The 18,913-nt window shown below is 49.6% G+C and overlaps 1 protein-coding gene across 2 annotated transcripts in view; it reads right to left on the bottom strand.

Moving 5' to 3' along the window:
* Nucleotides 1-16,327, bottom strand: part of Slc2a9 (solute carrier family 2 member 9) — a 122,108-nt gene extending 105,781 nt beyond the window's left edge. Inside the window, exons 1-2 of one of the 2 annotated variants that reach the window (XM_052198572.1) lie at nt 16,116-16,327; nt 9,991-10,089 (exon numbers count right to left, since the gene is read on the bottom strand). In XM_052198572.1, the coding sequence (XP_052054532.1) occupies nt 9,991-10,089; nt 16,116-16,196 (180 nt within the window). In that variant the 5' untranslated portion in view covers nt 16,197-16,327. Of the gene's footprint in view, nt 1-9,990; nt 10,090-12,557; nt 12,814-16,115 lie in introns of those variants that run through there. The other variant, XM_052198571.1, reaches the window with a different exon arrangement.
* Nucleotides 16,328-18,913: the final 2,586 nt, after the last annotated feature.

The following is an 18,913-nucleotide window of genomic DNA, read 5'->3' as shown; positions in this document are numbered from 1 at the left end:
GTAATTTAAGCAGGGTCTTCACTCACAGGATGGAAATGATGACTCTGAATTTTAGGGGCTGATGTGAGGGACAGTTGTCCAGGACTGGAGTGAGGCTCTCACAAACCCCACCTAGATAAAGATGCTTTCATGGTCAGCTCAACAGGCCTACTTCTAGAAAATCTCATTGCACAACTCTTCTACAAATCTATTCAAGTTCTATTCAAATGTCCACAGTGACATTGCTCGTAATAATTCCCCCAAACAAGAAACAACCCAGAGGCTCATGGCAGAACAGGTAAGCAAACTACAGAACAATCATAATGGAAAACACTACAGCCACAAACATGAATAAACTATAGCTCCATGCACACAGAGATCACAGCAGTGATAAACAGGGCTGGGACCAGTGGAAAAGCTTGCAGATGTAATGAGTGTGTTGAAATTCTCAGGCAGCATTTCTGCCACTAGACAGACAGGACTCAATGCAGGGAGGAGGTTGTTCTTGCTTCTGACCTTGGCCCCCTGACCAGGTCTACACTGATACAAGAGATTCACCTCTCTAAAGAGGAGTGTAGCCAGTGCCTACCCTGGAGATTGTCTTCGTACCTGGTTGGCAGCAGGGAATTACTGGGAGAGTACTAACAGGTGTGGGCTTGAAAACAAACAGTGCCATGGCCTCTGAGCTGCATTGCCTCTGGAAGCATGGATGGACACGAGAAAGTACGCAGTAACTGACTGCCAAATGCTGCTTTGGAAGTCTGCAGAAATTTGTCGCTGGCCTTGAACTCAGAGATCTGTCTGTCTCTGCCTCCCAAATGCTGGGATTAAAGGCAAGCACCACCATCACCTGGCTAAAATATTTTTAAATGTGTGATTTAAATATTTTTTTTAAATGTGTATGAGTGGTTTTGCCCACATGTGTGTCTGTGCACCATGTGTGTGCAGTGCCCACAGAGGTACAAAGATGGCATTGGAGTTCCTGGGACTGGAGTTACAGATGGCGGCGAGCCATCATGTGGGTGCTGAGAACCTAACCAGGTCCTCCCTCTGCAACTGTAACAAGTGCTATCAACTGTCCAGCCATCTCTCCGAACACACCAACTACTTTTTGTGTGTGTGCATATGGGTGCACAGAATTCATCCTGGGGTGTCATCTTTCCGTAGCTGTATGCTTTGTCTGTTTGAGACAAGGTCTCTTAGCCGGGTCTAGAATTTGCTGACTTGCTTAGCTGACCTGCCAGTGAACACCAGCCTGATGGCTGGCTGCTGAGTAGGACATATTTGTGTGCCCATTTGGAAGACCCACCATGACGGAGTCTGTTACTTCCGCTGCCTCTCAAAGCCGTGTAACTCTATCCCTTGCATTTGGGTAGGGTTATAGGAGCACTCGCCACACCCAAGGAGTGTGAGCTGAAGTGACTTTATGAGCATGTACCTCCATACATGACATTGTGCTCACTGCCTTGTCCCTGTCAGCTGGCTATTGCCCAAGATGCAGCAGAGGGGCTCAGAAGCAACCAAGAATGGTGGAACCACAGACTTTACGGAGCAGAATCCCATACCACTCATCTTTGATTGTAATGAGACACTTCCTTCTAATGCTTTGGGGAAAACTGTCAGCCTCCATTTGAAGAAAACGTTCTTCAAACCAAGTTGGTGTTCAGGCCTCTGTGGTAGTGAGATTTTGGGCCAACTCTGCACCACCCTCACCCTGCCTCTCCTGCTTTACTATTTCACTGGCCCTACATCCAAGATGTCTACCCCATGGTTTTTCTCTGTCTCTATACATCTGCTTCCTTACCTAGGGAACCAGATCTCCTTCTGCCTTCTGATGCTAAAGCTCGTATATCTCTACCTCCAGGGATCTTGAGAGCCAGTGTGAAGACAAGTAATGATAGCATGAACCAGAAAAGCTGTGACTGTAGAGTCCAGTCACATGACTGAGACCAGGGAAGTCAAAAGGCAGGTAGACCTGGTTCAGGCTGGACCACTATGGACAAAGAAAACAGAAAGCACATAAGTTGGAGATCATGTGTGGGCATAAATGAGCTTCACATGGCCTGGTGGGTCTGAAGGGTGGCCCAGCTCAGGAGAAAGGCTGTAGAGCAAGTCAGGGGCTGGCTATCACCGGTTTTACCCACGTGCTATAAGTGTGCAGCTAGTCCTGCAGTTCCTAGAGGGTTTGAGTGTGGATCGACAGCTGTGATTTATTGCCTGGAGTGTTCACTGTAGGTATAGCTTGAAGGCTCTTCCAATGATTAGAGAGGATGAAGGCAGGGTGGAGAGGAAGCTTCTGCATTTGGTATAAGACGATAGCCTGAGAAGCCTATAAGGAGTGCTAACTAGAGTTTAACGGAAAGAAAGGCCCTAAGAGGCAGAAGGTAAAGGGACAGATACCAATGGAGAACTGACCACCTTGAGTCCAAGACTTGCTTGCACCTTTGAGTCCTTTTAGGGACCTTTGGGGTAGCCTGATGCAGCAGAAGTTTCAGGTCTGGACAGGGTCCTTGGGGCCAGGGACCATGGCAGCTGTTTTGTTCCATTTGCATCTTTGCCACCTATCTGCTGGGTGACTGAATGAGTGACCTAACCTCTCTGAACCTTAGGTCCTGCAACTAATGCCATTGCCCACTTCAAGTATTTACTGTGAAGACTTAAAGGAAGAAAATAAAAAAACCCAATCCTGAGTTTCACAGTAGAATCCATGCAGAGAGGGAGCTGGTGGTGGAGGAATCAATATCATTATATTTCTATATCTGTAAAATAAGAGAAATGTCTACACACATTTGCTTCTGAGGTATGAGAATCTATAAATAATTCACCACAGCCTCCCAGCCTAAGAACCCAAGGGCCATGCTTTGGCAATAAATTGAACTCTACAATTCTCCTCCAAAGGACGGCAGGAAATGCCAGGCAATGGAACACAATTACCTTGCAGCTTGTAATATTAACACTGCTAGATTCATCAAGACCCTAGCACGCATTCGTCTGTAGCGACTTAGTGATACTATAAATACACACAGAAATAGAATACTTTGTGGGTGGTCCAGAGGACTCAAGTGTTGGCTAACAGAGCCAGATGCGCCTGAGGAGCTTGTAAAGAGTCAGCACCCACAATGGATAGAGATGCCCCTAGCAAGGCCCCTTGCCATAGCGGAAGAGAATCCCATCAGAGTCACTTCACGTGACCTGGCTCTCCACACCAAAGTGGTGTAGAGTAGGTATTCACTAGGTCTCAATGGCATCCTCTGTAAACAGAAGTACTGCCAACAGTGTCTCTTCCTCCATGTTTCTCCACCTGTCGTCTGCCTGGGTCAGCTGTCCTGGCTCTCTGATGATAGCGGCCCCTGGCGCCATCCTACTGAGCAAGGGTTCCCTGAGGCATGATGACACTGTGGCCTTTAGTTACTCCTGCCAGTCATCGGCCCTACTAGTTTTGATCAAAACAAAGCCACACCCAGTGGAGACTCGGTGCTCCCAATTTAAATGACATGGCAGCTTCTTTGAGATGAATTCGAAGTGACAGCCCTGATTTAGAGATGTGCAGTACACTGTGAAAAAAAACCCATGACATAGACTTACCAGTGCATGGAAGGATGCTCGTTATATAAACAAGATACTGGTGGAGGCGGTGGGGGCAAGGGGGTGCACAGGGGGAGGGAGAACCACAAGAAATAGCCTATGAGCTGACATGTTGAAAGGCAGGTTTACATGAAGCCTTCCCAGGGACCACTGGGAAGAGCCCAGGCTTCGGCTGTTGGGATGCTTGAGCAGGCTGTCCCAGGCATCTGCCTGCCCTGCCCTTCATTAGCACCCTGGGGTCATTACCCTAGCATGGTCTGTAGAAGACAAACAAGAGACATGGTCCAGATTAAGGGAAGAGATTCATGCTGGGGGTTCTCTCATGATGGTTAGTACATCTCCAGCTCTTTTCCTGAGCCTGTTGCTTTTACAAAGGCCAAACAAGTCAAGGTGAAAGCAAGAAAGAGGGCAGAATGTAGAGCAATGGGGAGGTGGGTCTTGGGTTTGGGGCTGCCCCATTCCGTCAGCCTGCCAGCCATTTGTGGCATGGAGTCTTACAAAAAACAAGCATCCACAGCTAACTGAGCATCTCTGCTTGCGCTCTCCTTTCTCTTGACTGCATCCTTCTTGGTGTCTCTTCTTGGAAGCTCCTGCTGGTTATTCTGCCCAGTTCTGCTCTTCTTGCCTCAGGGCAGTGTAGGACAAAGGGGGGCTTTGGCAGGTGTCCTGCTGACAATGTCACTCTATCCAACCCTGGAACAGTCCTTCCTGCCCACTAACAAAATCCTCATTTCAGCCCCCAGAGAGCTGTGTGTGGAGCTGAGAGACTGCAGCTGCAATGTCTCCACCCAGCCCTCCCTGTCCTCTCTGATGAGTCCAGGCATGGGGTGACCACATGAACCAAGGCTCATCTCCCTCTGCAGCTCTGTTCATCAGACTCTTCTAGCAGTACTAACAAAGTCAGCCCCCGAAGAGCTACATTCTCCTCTTCAAGGTCAATGCTTAACCAGTATGAATCTGAGACCATTTGCCATGTGCCGGATCAGCACCTTCAGCCTCTCTGCATGACTGCCTGAGAATGTACGAAATTTTCAAAGACATCTGATTAGCATGTAAATTAGTCTTGGATTCTGCAGCCTTCAACAAGGGAATCCAAATGCTTTTGACAGACTTGTAGATTGGTCCATGGATAGATGATTCACAACGATAGAGATGGTCGCTAAAAACAAACAAAAAGACACAGGCCTGGACAGTCACCAAAGATCTGGCAAGAGGGTGAAACCTTGGGAAAGGAACATCACAAAAGGTCTTCAGTCCATAGTGGTGCCTGCCTTTAATCCCACCACTTGGGAGGCAGAAGCAGGCAGATCTCTGAGTTAAAGGCCAGCCTGGTTTCAAGATAACCAGGACTACACAGAGAAATCCCGTCTCAACAAAATAAAACATGACTTCAATCCATGTTGAACATTAAAGTTTTGACCGTGAACTAACCATTCAGACAGCTAGCCCTTTGCCAGACACCAGGAACCTTCACACTCTCCTAGACTCTCCAGTACAGGGATTAGCCAATGATTTCTGGCTCACCACTTGTTTTTGTAAATAAAGTTTTATTGGCACACAGTCTTACTTGTTCATTTACATATGTCTCTAGCTGCTTTCTCAACCTAAAGGCAAAGTTGATGACTTGCAAAAAAGAATTATATGGCCTTGCTAACTGTATATGTGGATCTTAAAAAAAAAAGTGTGTTGACCCCTGTAGCATATCAGCCTAGGAGAGCAGAAAGATGGGTCACTAGATAACTAGACCTGGGTCTGAGTATCATCTGTAAATACAACAGAGGCAGTGCCTGAATTCTTTCACAGGGAAAACTCACACTCGATAGTAATTTGGCTGAGAGACAGAGGTCCGGGAAACTTGTCTCACAACCACCAAAATTACCTTGCAAAAAATAAAACAAAAGAAGAGAAAATCCGTTAGAAGCCTTATATTCATCTGTTTTATCTGATCAGAACACGCTTTCTGTAAATGCTTGCTTTGGGTTGGGTCTTGTTCTAGTAGGTGGCACTGCAGAAACAGTGAGGTCAGAGAATTCTTGTCTTCACAGACCTTAAATTTTAAAACAGGAGAAAGACCAGAAGCAAGGGCATACTTATTCTCTTGGCGGTATCACATACTACAAGTACTGCAATGGGAAATAATTTCAGTGAAGGACTAGAGAGGTTTAGAAAGGTGCTATCCCATATGAGCAGGTCAAGAAAGACACAGTTGAGAAGAAACAGCAGGTAATCAAGGAGAAAGCATGGGCTATTTGAAAAAAGAGCCTTTCAAGTCCAAAAACAACAGACACTGCAAAGGCCCTGAGGTTCCAGCATGCACCATGCCTGAAGGACAGAGCTAAGGATCAAAGGAGAAGACATGGAGGGAATGCACCTTTGTTGAGAGCAGTGCTTGCTAGGAGCCGGATGCCCCAGCTGAGCAGTCACAGCAGACATCTGCGTGGTGTTCTACATGTGATGTTCATGCAGGCTGCTGGATTTTAGTGTACCTGAACTCATTAAATATCCCTTTGGTCTTTGGCTGGAAGAGAAACTGTTCGGATGGGGTGGAAACAGGGTAGCTAGTTATAAAATGGTTCCATGGGCCAGGCTACTGACAGAACTGGGGGAGACATCGCTAGCAGCTGTCATGGTCATCAGTTGTATCTGACTGAAGCCTTCCCTGCCTCACACACAGGTTCAATGGCTAAAGGCAGTGACAAGGTCCTGCAGGCTCACTTACAATCTAATGTGTCAGACAGCTCTCCTGGGCCTGTGAGATCCCACAAAGGTAGAGCCTCAAGAGGCTCAGTCGCTCCCTGCTCTGCTCCCACGGCCTGTCTTGAAGTGACCACAGACCCTCTGTGGACACATGAAGCCACGTGGGTGTTCTCTCTGAAGGAGCACACAGTCAGATTCTGGGAGTCCCTGAAAGCAGGGTGGATGGGTTCGCTTAGGGTAACGGCACTGAGGGGCAGTTTAGGACGATGGTCACCCCTGGGACCTAGACAAATTAGCCTTCCCCTGCTTCAGTTTCTTCTATCAAATGAGGTTTGCTGGGGATCCTGACATAATAGTCATGAAGAGAGAGAGTGCATGGACACTCCTTCACATTCACCAGAACAACCAGAGATCAAGGGTGTGTGTGTGTGAGAGAGAGAGAGAGATAGAGATAGATAGATAGATAGATAGATAGATAGAGAGAGAGAGAGAGAGACTGCAGTCATTTTCTGTATTTCAGACTTCCAAAAATTAAAAAAAAAAATGAAGTAAAATAAAACAAAGAAGTAAAAAAAAAAAAAAATCCCTCTCAAGGTTGGGCCTGGCGGACAGCAGTCAGGCTAGGGTCAGCTGGTATATGAACTGGTCAGTCAAACACTGACTCCCTCTTGGTAAGAAGCATGGATTCTTTCTCAGCCTTGTCACCTGAACCACAAGCCCCTGACCCATCTCTGAAGCTGGTGACAGATGATCAGTGCAGTGTATGAATTCGCTGTCCAGCCTGAGCGGTGGACAACTCAGCTTTTCTCTCACAGCGCCCCCTTGTGGCAGCATCTGTCATTCTCTCTGGACATCTCTGCCCTAGTATCCGAGTCGTTCCATCCCCGGATTGCCTTTGCCTTCACAAGATCCCTGTGCCTCAGCCTCCTGCCATGCATGGTCCGAATGCACAAAGCTCCCTCCCTTGGAGTGTCTGCTGTGTTCCCAGACCCTTTGACGAACTCATTGTCCCTTCTACCCCTACCACACGGCAAAAGAGGAGGCAGGGACGGTGGGACACTGAGCAGGGTACCTTCATTTTTTTCCCATCTCCCAGCTAGTTCAGGTGAGGTCTCACCCTGCTCCACTGAAGTTAATCCACGAGAAGCTGGGATTCCCGCTACAAGCCTGCTGGATCCAGCTCCAGCTCCAGCTAAGTCTGGCCTGGAAAGGCTTCCTGAATGGGCTTGGCCCTCAGCCTGGCTCCTCTCTTGGGACTCACAGCCTGGTGGGCACATGCCTTCCACAGATGGCCCAGCTCTCGGCTCTACTTCCCCACCTCTACCACCCCAGCCATAGCCCAACAGTGACCCCGGTCTCCTCAGAACTACCTGAATAGACTAGATCCTCCCACGGTCCTAAGCGATGGCCTCACTTAAGCCACTTCTTGCCTTGATATGTCTTGGGTGTCTGTTACTGCTCCTGGTGTTGGGGGCCCTCCAAGACCTGACAGTGAGTCCTGTGCATCTTTCTACCCTGGCATCTGGCCACACAATGGTGCTGAGGTAAAAGTCTCACAAAGCAACAAGAATTGTTTGACAAATATAAAACGTCAGGGCTTTGGGCAGGGCAAGGAAATGGGTGACAGGGAGCAAGAAGGTTCCTGGGAGGAAATGGAGAGCGCTGCTCTGAGTAACAAAGAAAGCAGCACAGCTCGCCTACCTCTGTTGGATCGTGTTTTCACCTGTACCGTTCCTTCCCATGGGAGCTCAAGGACAAGAAAGGACAAGGACAGAGTGTAGGTGACAGCGAACTCTGGGCTGTAGCATCCTCAACTGTAGAGCTTTGGGGCAGCTGTAAGCATGTAAGAATGGCCACTCCTGTGTTATGGCCTCTCAGTGTCTTCTTCCATGTTCATCCTGTCTGTCTCTGGCTATGCCAAGTGTCCCCATGCTTGAAGAGCCCAGCACTTGTGGCCAGTGACGGCTCAAAAGGTCGAGGGTTGGATTCAGACAGACCTGGGTCTGGATCTCAGCACTGCCTTCTCCAAGCTGAGCCTGGGCAAGTTGCTGCTTCGTTGTGAGTTAACAACAGATTGATTCCGTCCCTCCATCACCAGAGTCCCATGTTGAAGTCATCCCCTCCTGTTCCTGCTCTATCTCCCTAGGGTAAGGCCATGATTCTCAACTGCAGATCTGAGCACTCTTTCTCTTCCTTTCTGTCTTTTCTCTTTTAAAGTGTTTTCAGTATGTGGGGTTTCTTGGCTCTGTTTTCTCAGTATTGGAGACTGAACCTAGAGCCTCACCTGTGTTGGCCAAGTAAGTGTTCTACCACCGAGCCTCAATCCCAGCCTCCTCTGCTTTCTGCCTCTTCTCCCAACCCACGTCCCCATTCCACTCCAGGCCTGGCAAGTCACGCCTTCATTACTATCAGCATACTGACATCTCTATATAGCCAGGCAGGCCTTCTGTGTTTTGGTTCCTGTGCTTCTGCCTCTGCCTCTGCCTCTCTGCCTCTGCCTCTGCCTCTGCCTCTCTGCCACTGCCACTGCCTCTGCCTCTGCCTCTGCCTCTGCCTCTCTGCCTCTGCCACTGCCTCTCTGCCTCTGCCTCTGCCTCTGCCTCTGGCTCATTGGAAATGCTTCCAGCCATATGGGACTCAGCTCAAGGGCCCCCACCTCCAGACTGCCTTCCTGATTCCTAGCATCCAGCATGGGATGAGTACTCAGTATATATTGGCTGAATGAATGACTAAACTGCTCTTTCCTGTGGTTCATGGGTCAGTGACGTCACACTACCCCCGGTTCAAATCTCCCATGGACCTGTGTTTCACAAAGGCCTCTTGGGTGAATTGAAAATTCACCTCTTGGGTGAATGCCCTGATGAACCTTCCAGACAAACCAAACTGACTTTTCAGAGACAAATTCAGGTAAGTCAGAGTCTCATCTTGAAATGACAGAGTCAAAGACTCAGGTAGCTGCAGACATCTGGAAGAGCCACCCGACATCGTTTTTCTCAGCAACCTTTAGCATCAGAACCGATTTTTGAGATAACTTGGACAGCTCCTCGAAGGTCAGCAATAACTCAAGTCTTACAACCTAGGTCTGCCTTGGCACTGATGAAGCCTGCATCTCGGTGGCACCTGCATTCTCTCAGGGGAGAATGCTGGTACTCAAAGCAACATCCAAAAGTACTGGAGCCACCAGCCTGGTTTCTATGGGCCTCAGACTGCCCCCAACATGCCTGCCCAGTGCTCCAACCACCTGGAGCTCGGAGCCTATCCTCAGGGTTCTCTGATTTGGTAGCCTCTCGGGCCCAGCCCTCCACCTGCAAACCTGGGCTCAGCATTAGCCTCCGCCCCTCCCATCGCCGCCTCCATCCTGCCAGGAGCTGGCAGAAGAAAACCTGGCCTCGGGCAGACCTTCTCCTGCTACCAGCAGAGAGCCTGGAATTGATCTCAGACTGAAACAGAAGCCAGGGATGGGTCATAACGGTGGTTCTGAATGTGGATAAAATTTAAATTAAAAAGGACAAGTCAAAACAGGAGTCTCTGTGTGCTCCAAGCTCCTAAAATCCTTGCACTGGCATCAAAGCCCTCAAGCCCAGCCCTGTCTGAAGGATATCTCAGTTCTGCGACTCTCTCTCTCTCTCTCTCTCTTCCCCCACCCCCACCCCCACTGTCACCCTGTTTTTGCTGATCACCCTGTGTGCGCTCAGCGCCCTCTGGCGGGCAGACAGTGCGAACACTCACCGGCGTGGGCGCATTCACCACCGAGAGGTTGTACCCATAGAGGAAGGAGGATCCGAAGGCTCCCACGAGAGCAGCCACCACGAGCGAGAAGGACCAGTTCTGGAAAGAGAGAAGACAGCGTCAGAATGGGATGCCCCCTTAGCCGGGAAGGCGTCCCACAGGGAAATTCAGGTGGGAAAAGAAGCAGTTGGGAATGGGGTGGGTCCCGCAAGGCAGAGTTCCCGCCCTGAGGTCTCACTGTACAGCAGTCTTCCTGCAAGGCAGCCTGAGGGTCTCTGCCCCCTCCCCCTTTAGCAGGCCTCTGCTGGATGTGGCCGCTCTCTGACCCAGCAGGAGCAGAAAGCAAAGCTAAGTTGTTAGCAGCGGCTAGCCCTCCTTGAGTGCTACCACCAGGCACTGTTCTAAGCGCTTTCTCTGTATCCTTCTTCCCTGAATCCCTACTCAGTCCAGTTTCATCTGGTGTCACAGAGAAGGTGTGCAGAGCTGTCCCTGGTGCTGCCTGAGGAGCAGCCTGGAGCTGAGCTGCTCCTCCCTCCCCCCCACTCCCGTTGCAGGACAAGGTTCCCTACCAGCACAGCTGAGTCTTCGCCTGGGTTTGAGATGGCTGATAGCCACACACGTGCACACTCTTGTGCACGGACACAAATGCGCAGTTCCAGGCCAAAGCATCAGCCTACAAACTGCTCAGCACACCTAAGAATAGGCACTTGCAGAGAGAGATGCAGGCAGGGTTTACGCTGAGAATATGACATCTGCATCCAGGTACTCCTGTTCCAAACTCATCCAAGATGACCACAGCCAGGACCTGGCCATGCTCACGAACACCTGCGACTTAGGTGAAGGTCCCCAGCTGGCACCCGCTGGGGACTAGAGATCTGCCACAGGCCTGTGGACTGGTGGCAGGAACCAGGGCTTTCGCAGCCACCACTTAACATATTTGTGTGCACAGGCATGCATTTTGTAGGTGCTAGGTCCTGCCACCCCAGGAGTGTACTGAAACAATGTCCAGTGTTGGGCACTGGACAGGCAAATGTATAGTATGCATATGCATATGTATATGTACGTGTACGTGTGCGTGTGCGTGTGCGTGTGCGTGTGCATGTGTATATATATATGTATATATAGATTTCAGTGGCTCCTCACAGCAACTCCATGCTCTGCCCTCGGTTTCATCTTGCTAGACTCTAGCACCATAGAGTAGTGGGCATCTGAGCAGAGACTGGAGGTTTCTGGGGTTTAACTTGTCCATCTGTAAAATGGGCTTTTAATAACAGTACTGCTGCTGAAAAAGCAGTGGGCTGCTACACACGGCCAGTTCAAAAGGAAGAAGGAAGGAAGGAAGGAAGGAAGGAAGGAAGGAAGGAAGGAAGGAAGGAAGGAAGGAAGGAAGGAAGACCCTCTCTTACTTCTCTTTACTTCCCTCTGTTTCAGCCTCTGCCAAAATCGACAAGCTTAGCTCTTCCCACCCTGCCCACCCAAAGTCCTAGAGGGTCTCTCATTACCTCAGACCCATTGCCAAAGCCCCTACCTCTGAAAAGCCTCCTGAAAGCCACCCATGTGCCTCATCACCCACCCGCCCGCCCCCTCGCCATCTCTCATGTTTATCTCTGATTCAGCTTTAGAGCCTACACTGCAGCTTCCACAGTGTAAGCTTTGACCAGTAACATGGCCGCCCCTTGACCAGCTTCCTCATCTTTAAGATGAGAGTAATAATAGAATCCACCTCATAAGGGGTTTGCACAAGAAGAAGAGAGTCTGGCACTACCTGTGTCCTGTGTCAGGTTCCAGGGGGTGGAGCTTATCCTGGGGGCTGGGACTAGGCTGCTTGTCTCCTGTGTCTGGTGCTGAGCCTGCTGCTGAGGCAGCCCTGGGCAGGCACTGGTGACACTGGTGGAACTGTCTGGCCCCAGCTACCTTAAGCCTTTTTTTCTAAACCCTGCCACCTCTCCCTGGCTCTTAACTCTCATCTTCTTAAGGGTGGACCACTCCCATTGGGTCTGGAAGGGTCCTGCTACGCAAGGGAGAATGGCGAATGGACGGTGTCTTCTGCCTCAGGCCCTCTTCTGGGGGGTTCCCTGCTTCTCTGTGGCCTGTTGGTTCCCTATTCTTGTGTAGCCTGCCCCCACTTCTCCCTCTTCCTCTCCCTTCCTCTCCGTCTTCCTCTCCCCTCTCTTACACACGCACACACACACACACACATGCACATGCACACGCGCGCACACGCACACACACACACACACATACACACACACACACACACACACACTTCTTCCCACTCATCCCAGGGAAGAAGAATCTATGACCAAGAGTATCACTGTTTGCCGCCCTAGGAAAGAAAAGACGGCCATCCCTGAGCATGCGTGAGGCAGCTGTCTACCAGAACCCTGACGGGATGCCAGGGGTGGTAGAGAGGGAGAGAATTCACAAGAGAGAGTCCAGAATTCAAACTCCAGCGCTCCTGCTCCCAGATGTTATGCTCCACAGCTGCCACACAGGAGCTGAGCTCTGTCGCACAGAAGCCACCCAGGCCTGCACTCCCCACAGGACAGAAGCCACTCCGTGTTTACCTTTGTCTTGCTCTGCTGGTGACACACAGGCAGCTCCCCAGGGCCGCTGGTGTCACGTATCAGGGAAGCTAAGGCATGTTCCCTGGCATCCATGGTTTTTTTTCTTCCTGGCTCCAGGACCCTGGACTTGCCAGGGCATCTCTGTGGTGAGGAGGCAGAGTCCACAGGAAGGAGGGCAGAGCAGGAAGCGTGGCTATGTGATCATGCCTGAACAGGAAGCGAGCAGCATTGCTCCCCACTCCCAAGCAACTGAGACAGCTGCTCTCCCCGGAGTTAACCCAAGTCATGATTTTTTGGTTTCATTTTGTTTTGTTTGGCTTTTTCCCCCTCATGATTCTCTTTAACAAGGCCAGAGCTCTGGATGGGCCAGCGGGCACAAACCCAGAGAAACCTCCTAAGAATTAAGGCCAAAGGTCGTTGGCTTTCTCCTTAAGAGCTGGGTGGGTTCCAGTGCTGACTCCTCCTCTTATCTGTGTCTGCAAGCAAGTCTTGACAGTCTGAGCTTCCATTCTGCCAGGGCAAAATGAAATATTGATCTTTCTCTAATCACCCTGCAGAATCAGTTCTGCTGCTCAAAGAGCAAACAGGCAGAGCAGTGCTCAGCGATGTCTGGGGCGCTCTCTGCAGCTTCCAACTGGCTCAACAAAAGCATAAAGAGACAACGACCTCGTACACACCAGGACAGCCTGAAAATCAATTCACTCTGTGGCCAGTTTGCCCCAGTGTCAGTAAAGAAGTGTCTTCAGTGAGCCCTGGTCAGGACAGGCTGCATAAACTATGTGTTCTGAGCGGCTGGGAGGAGACAGAAATGGGCTTGGTCAATGCAGAATGCCTAGGAGGTGAGGGGCAGGGTTCAAGTCCCCACACACGACTCTGAGAAGCGAGGTCTGGAAAGGACACGTGGAGATAAAGAATGTGAGAGGGGAAACTGCTGGGGACATGATTGTCACATGCTTGTGAAGGCTTCCAGCCCCAGATGAGACAATGTCTAGGGTAATACAAGGAGACAATGCTGTCTAAGGTAAGCAGGAACCACACCAGGCAAGAGAGACCAGCCTCAGTTCTCAGCCAGGGATTCACAGAGCCCAGGTAATTGTGAGCCTGATACTCCTCAGCCAGGGACACCTCCTGCAGGCACAGATATCTGATACTGGAGACAGGAAAAAAGCCTGCATGGCTTGGGCCTAAGGTCCTGGAGGGGTCATCAGAAGAGAGTGGGGATAGCCACACTCCTTCACACTAAGAACTTCACAGTCATGGTGTCCTTTCTTCCTCACCCACTACCCAACTTCCCCACGCCCCACCCCCCACTGCAACAACAGGGCTCATGAGCTATAAAAAACTTGCTGAGATTACATCAGGTGACTCCTATCCAACTTGAAACTTCTCAGTTCCCACTGAACAAGCTCGAGGTCTCCAGGATACAGGTAGCCAACATGCATGTGCAAGACCAGCTGGGCGGGGCGTCAGGGAGGGTGCCAAGGCCCTGTGTCACCCCGGTGACGGTGACTGTCTTAGGGAACTAACTGGTTTTCTATCCCACCCTTATCTTGCTTATTGTTGAGGACAGGATCTCTGAAGGTCAGATGTCCCTCTTCAGATGGACTATCCTAAATAGAACCTTAGAGGGCTGCCAGGGTGACCAAGAGATGACCTCTGTATGCCACCCCCCCCTCTCTCTCTCTCTCTCTCACACACACACACACACACACACACACACACATGCATGAGCATACATGCACAATTGTAGTTGGTAGTTACTATGGTAACAACAGAAAAGAACCACAGGAGGAAGAGATAGGCCTCAAATTCCTTGAAATCCCTGTCTATTCTGGAAGACATGTGGCTATTCCTTGACTTGCGAGTTTCTCCCCTTCTATTCTTTGCCAAGAACAGTTTGACCAAGAGCACTGAGTGGTGAAGTAGGTGTCCATGTAGAGGTCACAGCGAGGCTACTTTGGCTGTAAACTAAGCAGGGAGGGGGTCTTCTCAGCTGCTAAATGTTAGGTTTGAGCCAAGCAGACTTGGTGTTCCCACCATTTTCCAGACACTAGCAGGCATCCCACAGTCGGGCACAGGGACAGGTCTGTGCTAAGTCCCTTGGAGCCTCCAGACTTCGGGTTATGATAAACCCCAGATGTGGGGCCACTTGCTATCTCTCTGGCTCCTTAGTTGATTCTGATGCTACTCGCTGATGCCACAAAGAAGCGAACAGCCTGTGTAAAACTGTAAGGCAACCCCCTGGGTGTTCAAACTCCAGGAAAACGACAGGGACTAAAGAACATAGAGACCTCAGGTATCAAAGGGCTAAGGCACCTGAGGTGGCCTTTTTCTCTATAGTGACACCCTCTATCTGCTGGATTCCTCATTTCCCCACAGTGTAAAGACGATCCCCAATCCTTCCCCTTCCCAATTGCTTTAAAGCAGCCTCTCCTATCTTCCCCAGTGCCCCGGTATATCTCGTTCCTTCCTTCCTCTCTTGTTCTCCCTCCTCCTCCTTCTCCTCTTCCTCCTCCTCCTCCTCCTTCTTCTTCTTCTTCTTCTTCTTCTTCTTCTTCTTCTTCTTCTTCTTCTTCTTCTTCTTCTTCTTCTTCTTCTTCTTCTTCTTCTTTTTCTTCTTCTTTTTCTTCCTTCTTCTTCTTCTTCCTTCTTCTTCTTCCTCCTCTTCCTCCTCCTCCTCCTCCTTCTTCTTCTTCCTTCTTCTTCTTCTTCTTCCTCCTCCTCCTCCCCCCCTCCTCCTCCTCCTCCCCTCCTCCTCCTCCTCCTCCTCCTCCTCCTCCTCCTCCTCCTCCTCCTCCTCCTCCTCCTTCTTCTTCTTTTTCCTCCCCTGCCATGTCCTCTCTGGCATTAAATAAATCTTATTGCCTGAAGGAAAGATCTTTGTCAGTCTCCTCTATCCTATTGGGAGACCTTCTACTGAGGACTTTTAGAGGCAGAAACAGTTGAAACAGGGATAAATTTAAAACATTGAGTGACTGTGTGCGTGTATATGGAGGTGGGGTATACACACAGCATGGAGTCCAGGGGTTGATGTCATATGGCTTCCCCTTATTTCCCACCTTATTTTTTTGAGATAGTATCTCTCACAGAAGGTGGAATGCCCCAATTCCTCTAAGCTAGATGGTGTGTAGGTTCCAGGAAGCCAGCACTTCCCACCCCCCACCCCCCCACCCCCACCCCCCACCCCTGCCTGCCTTTAGCACTAGAGTTACAGATGTGAATGTCCCAACGCTTCTGACCGTTACCTGGGTTCTAGGCAGCAACTAGTTTGCCAACTGAGTCATTGTCCCAGCTCCTCAGTGTATCTTTAGTTTAAGGACAGCTACCACATTGCTGTCATCATCAATGTCCCTTGTCTGCCCTTTGGAATGGGGACCCTGACAGCAAGTCATAGAGACTGTGATGACCACCCCCTTCTCAGACCTATGCATAGTCCCACAGCCTCCCTCACTGCTGCCCCTCAGCCTTCTGCACCCTGCTGCTGTCACACCAGCCCCACTCCCCTGGAGGAGGGAGCATGGATATTCCGGTTGCCAGAAGGTACAGGAAAGGGGGAACAAGGAAGTCGGACTGGCCACCTTCCTGCTCACCCCGTTGGCTTTCTTTGTTTTCTGCTGGGTCCTTCTCGCTAAGCTTCATGGTCTGGGGCTTCTGGTTCTTCCTAAGAGCAAAGGAAAAGATGCCATTAACCACCTGCTGTCAAGGCCCGAGGTCACTCCTGCTAGTCAGGAGACTGAGATCACAAGGTCTAGGCGGCTACTGGTCTGCACAGTGAGTCAAGGTCTAGTCTGGCTTGGTGAGAACTTGTCTCAAAATAAATCCTTTTTGAAAGAGGATGGATATGTAGATGTAGCTCAGTGGTAAAGCATTTGCCTAGCATGCGTGAAGTCCTGGGTTCAAGCCACAGTACTCAAAAAAAAAAAAAAAAAAAAAAAGAGGAAGTCACAGCAGGTGTGCAGAAAGACGCTCTCGCTCGGTCAGGGACACCAGAATGAGACACTGCAATGAGACACTGCAGTATCCTCACTCTACTCCACCCCAGATCAGGGAAACCTTAGGAAACATGAGACAGGGCAACGACTGTTTCTCACACCTGCCTCCTAGCTTACAGAATGTAGGCTGTTCCGTGCAGCAGCCCTCACTCAGAAGGTCGTGCTCACAAAGGCACACGCTGGAAACACCAGACTGTCTGTCTCCAGAGGGAAAGTGAAGCCAGTGGAAGTTGAGACAAACTGTGAGGTCTCACCTGTCAAGTTAGCATCACCAAGAAAAAAAAACCGGTAACCCAAATCCCTCGGTGACAGAAGCGGCAAGCCTTGCCAGCTTTCTAGAGCTTTGCAATATTTTAGAGCTTCAGACCAATTCATATGCTTTAGTTAAACTTGTCCCTGGCATTTGTAAAAATGGTTCCTGGGACGAGAAAAAAAAAAAAAAAAAAACCAGAGTGCAAAGGTTTCAACCCAAAGTTATTGATTGCAAACATTTTCCATGTTAGGAAATGGCATTTGCAATGGTGACTGTGTGGTGCATTGTGGGTGACTGTGTGGGTCTTGGCCTTGGCTGGCTTCATTTTCGTTGCCAGTTAAAGAAACAGGGGGAAATCTCAGACCCAAGGCACACAGACTCAGCCCATGAAGAAAGGCTTTTATTAGGGGCAAGAAAACACACACACACACACAGCTGCACATACACACACACACACAGCTGCATATACACACACACACACAGCTGCACATACACACACACAGCTGCACATACACACACACAGCTGCACATACACACACACACACATACACACACACACAGAGAGAGGGGGGGGAGAGAGGGAGGGAGAGAGGAAGGGAGAGAAGAGGGGGAGGTGGGAGGGGGAGACTGAGAGGGAGAGGGAGTGGGGCACAAGGCACTCAAAAAGACCCTCTGTGAACTCAGGAAGCCAAAATCCATTCTCTCCTTGAATGTTAGGGCTTTAAGGATCTTCAAGGAGTCTTTCTCCCCTAATTCAGGGTTGGTCAGTTCAAACAAAGAAAAGGAAGCTGACAGGCCCCAGACTTAGGAGCGAGCACATTCTGAGCCTGCCTTATCCAGCAGACCAGGTGAGGAGTCCTGCTGTCCAGAGAAAAAGTGCACCAGGCCTTAAGACAGCAGTTCATGAAGCCCAGTTGTAGACCCTTTGCAGGGGTGGGGTGGGGGGTTGTCAAACAAGCTTTTCACATGAGTTACCTAAGACCATTGGAAAACACACAAATTATTTACATTACAATTGAGAAGAGTAGCAAAATTACAATTATGAAGCAGCAATGAAAACAATGTTCTGGCTGGGGTCACAACTTGAGGAACTGTATGAAAAGGTCGAAGATTTAGGAAGGTTGACAACCCACTGCCTTAACAGTTTTATTTCTGGTCTGGAGTAGGAGGAAAAATTGGAAGAATGCCATTTTTTAAAAACTACCTGTGGCCCCCTTTTTTTCTATCTGTCTATCGACTGGAGATCTGTCTAACTGCTAGTCCTATAACAAGAAAAGTGTATGTATGCCACAGCTTATCCATAGTGGAAAGAATATGTGGTGTGTGTGTGGTGTTATGAGTGTGTTGTGTGTTCTCTGTGTGTATTACATAGTGTGTGTATTATGTGTCATGCCTGTTGTCTATGCATATGCGTGGGTGTGTCTGTGCACAGAGATGTACTGATAATTAAGACTTTATAGGTTAAGCTTTGCACGTGCATAGACTAGGTCTGTGTCCTCTTACTCAAATCCAAAGGCGGGACTGGTGTGTTCAACACTCACTCAGCAAACACTAAGTGCCAATCCTAGTTATAAGGAATCCAGTTCTGAGCCCAGTGCCTTCCCTCTGTCGTTACGGAGTTATGGAGCTGGTGTGTGGGGAGAAGAGGAACAGGCTATGACCCTCAGACTGCTCACAGCTGCATGGGAGGCAAGGAGCTGGCCAGGCACAGGGTGGAGACAGTGGAGACAGGGCTGGGACAGGGACAATGTATGCTGCACTGCAGGGATGGGTGGGGTGTAGAGATGGGGCAGGGAGGATGAGCGGAGAGAGATATGTTTTCATGCATGAACAGATGGGTCAGAAACAGAAACCTTGCAGTCACCTAATCCATGATACTATGGCAATTTTAATCTTTTTTGTCTTGTTTTTCCATAATTTTCCACTTTTTCTTCACTGGGAGAAAAAAAACTGTTACCCTCTGACATACTTTAATTGCTTTAATTTTGTAATGAAATACATATTTTTTTTTAAAAAAACTTCTGAATTTTTGAGCAGCCAAAGCCAAGTCACGGCAAGCATGTGCCACTTCCTAAGATAAAAGCCATCACCCTGAGAACAGCAGGTTCCTC

The sequence above is a fragment of the Apodemus sylvaticus genome, chromosome 11 (genome assembly GCF_947179515.1).
Source record: "Apodemus sylvaticus chromosome 11, mApoSyl1.1, whole genome shotgun sequence".
In the NCBI taxonomy this organism is placed as follows: Eukaryota; Metazoa; Chordata; class Mammalia; order Rodentia; family Muridae; genus Apodemus; species Apodemus sylvaticus.
The sequence above is the reverse complement of the archived record's forward strand: the minus strand, read 5'-3'. Positions and strand labels throughout refer to the sequence as shown.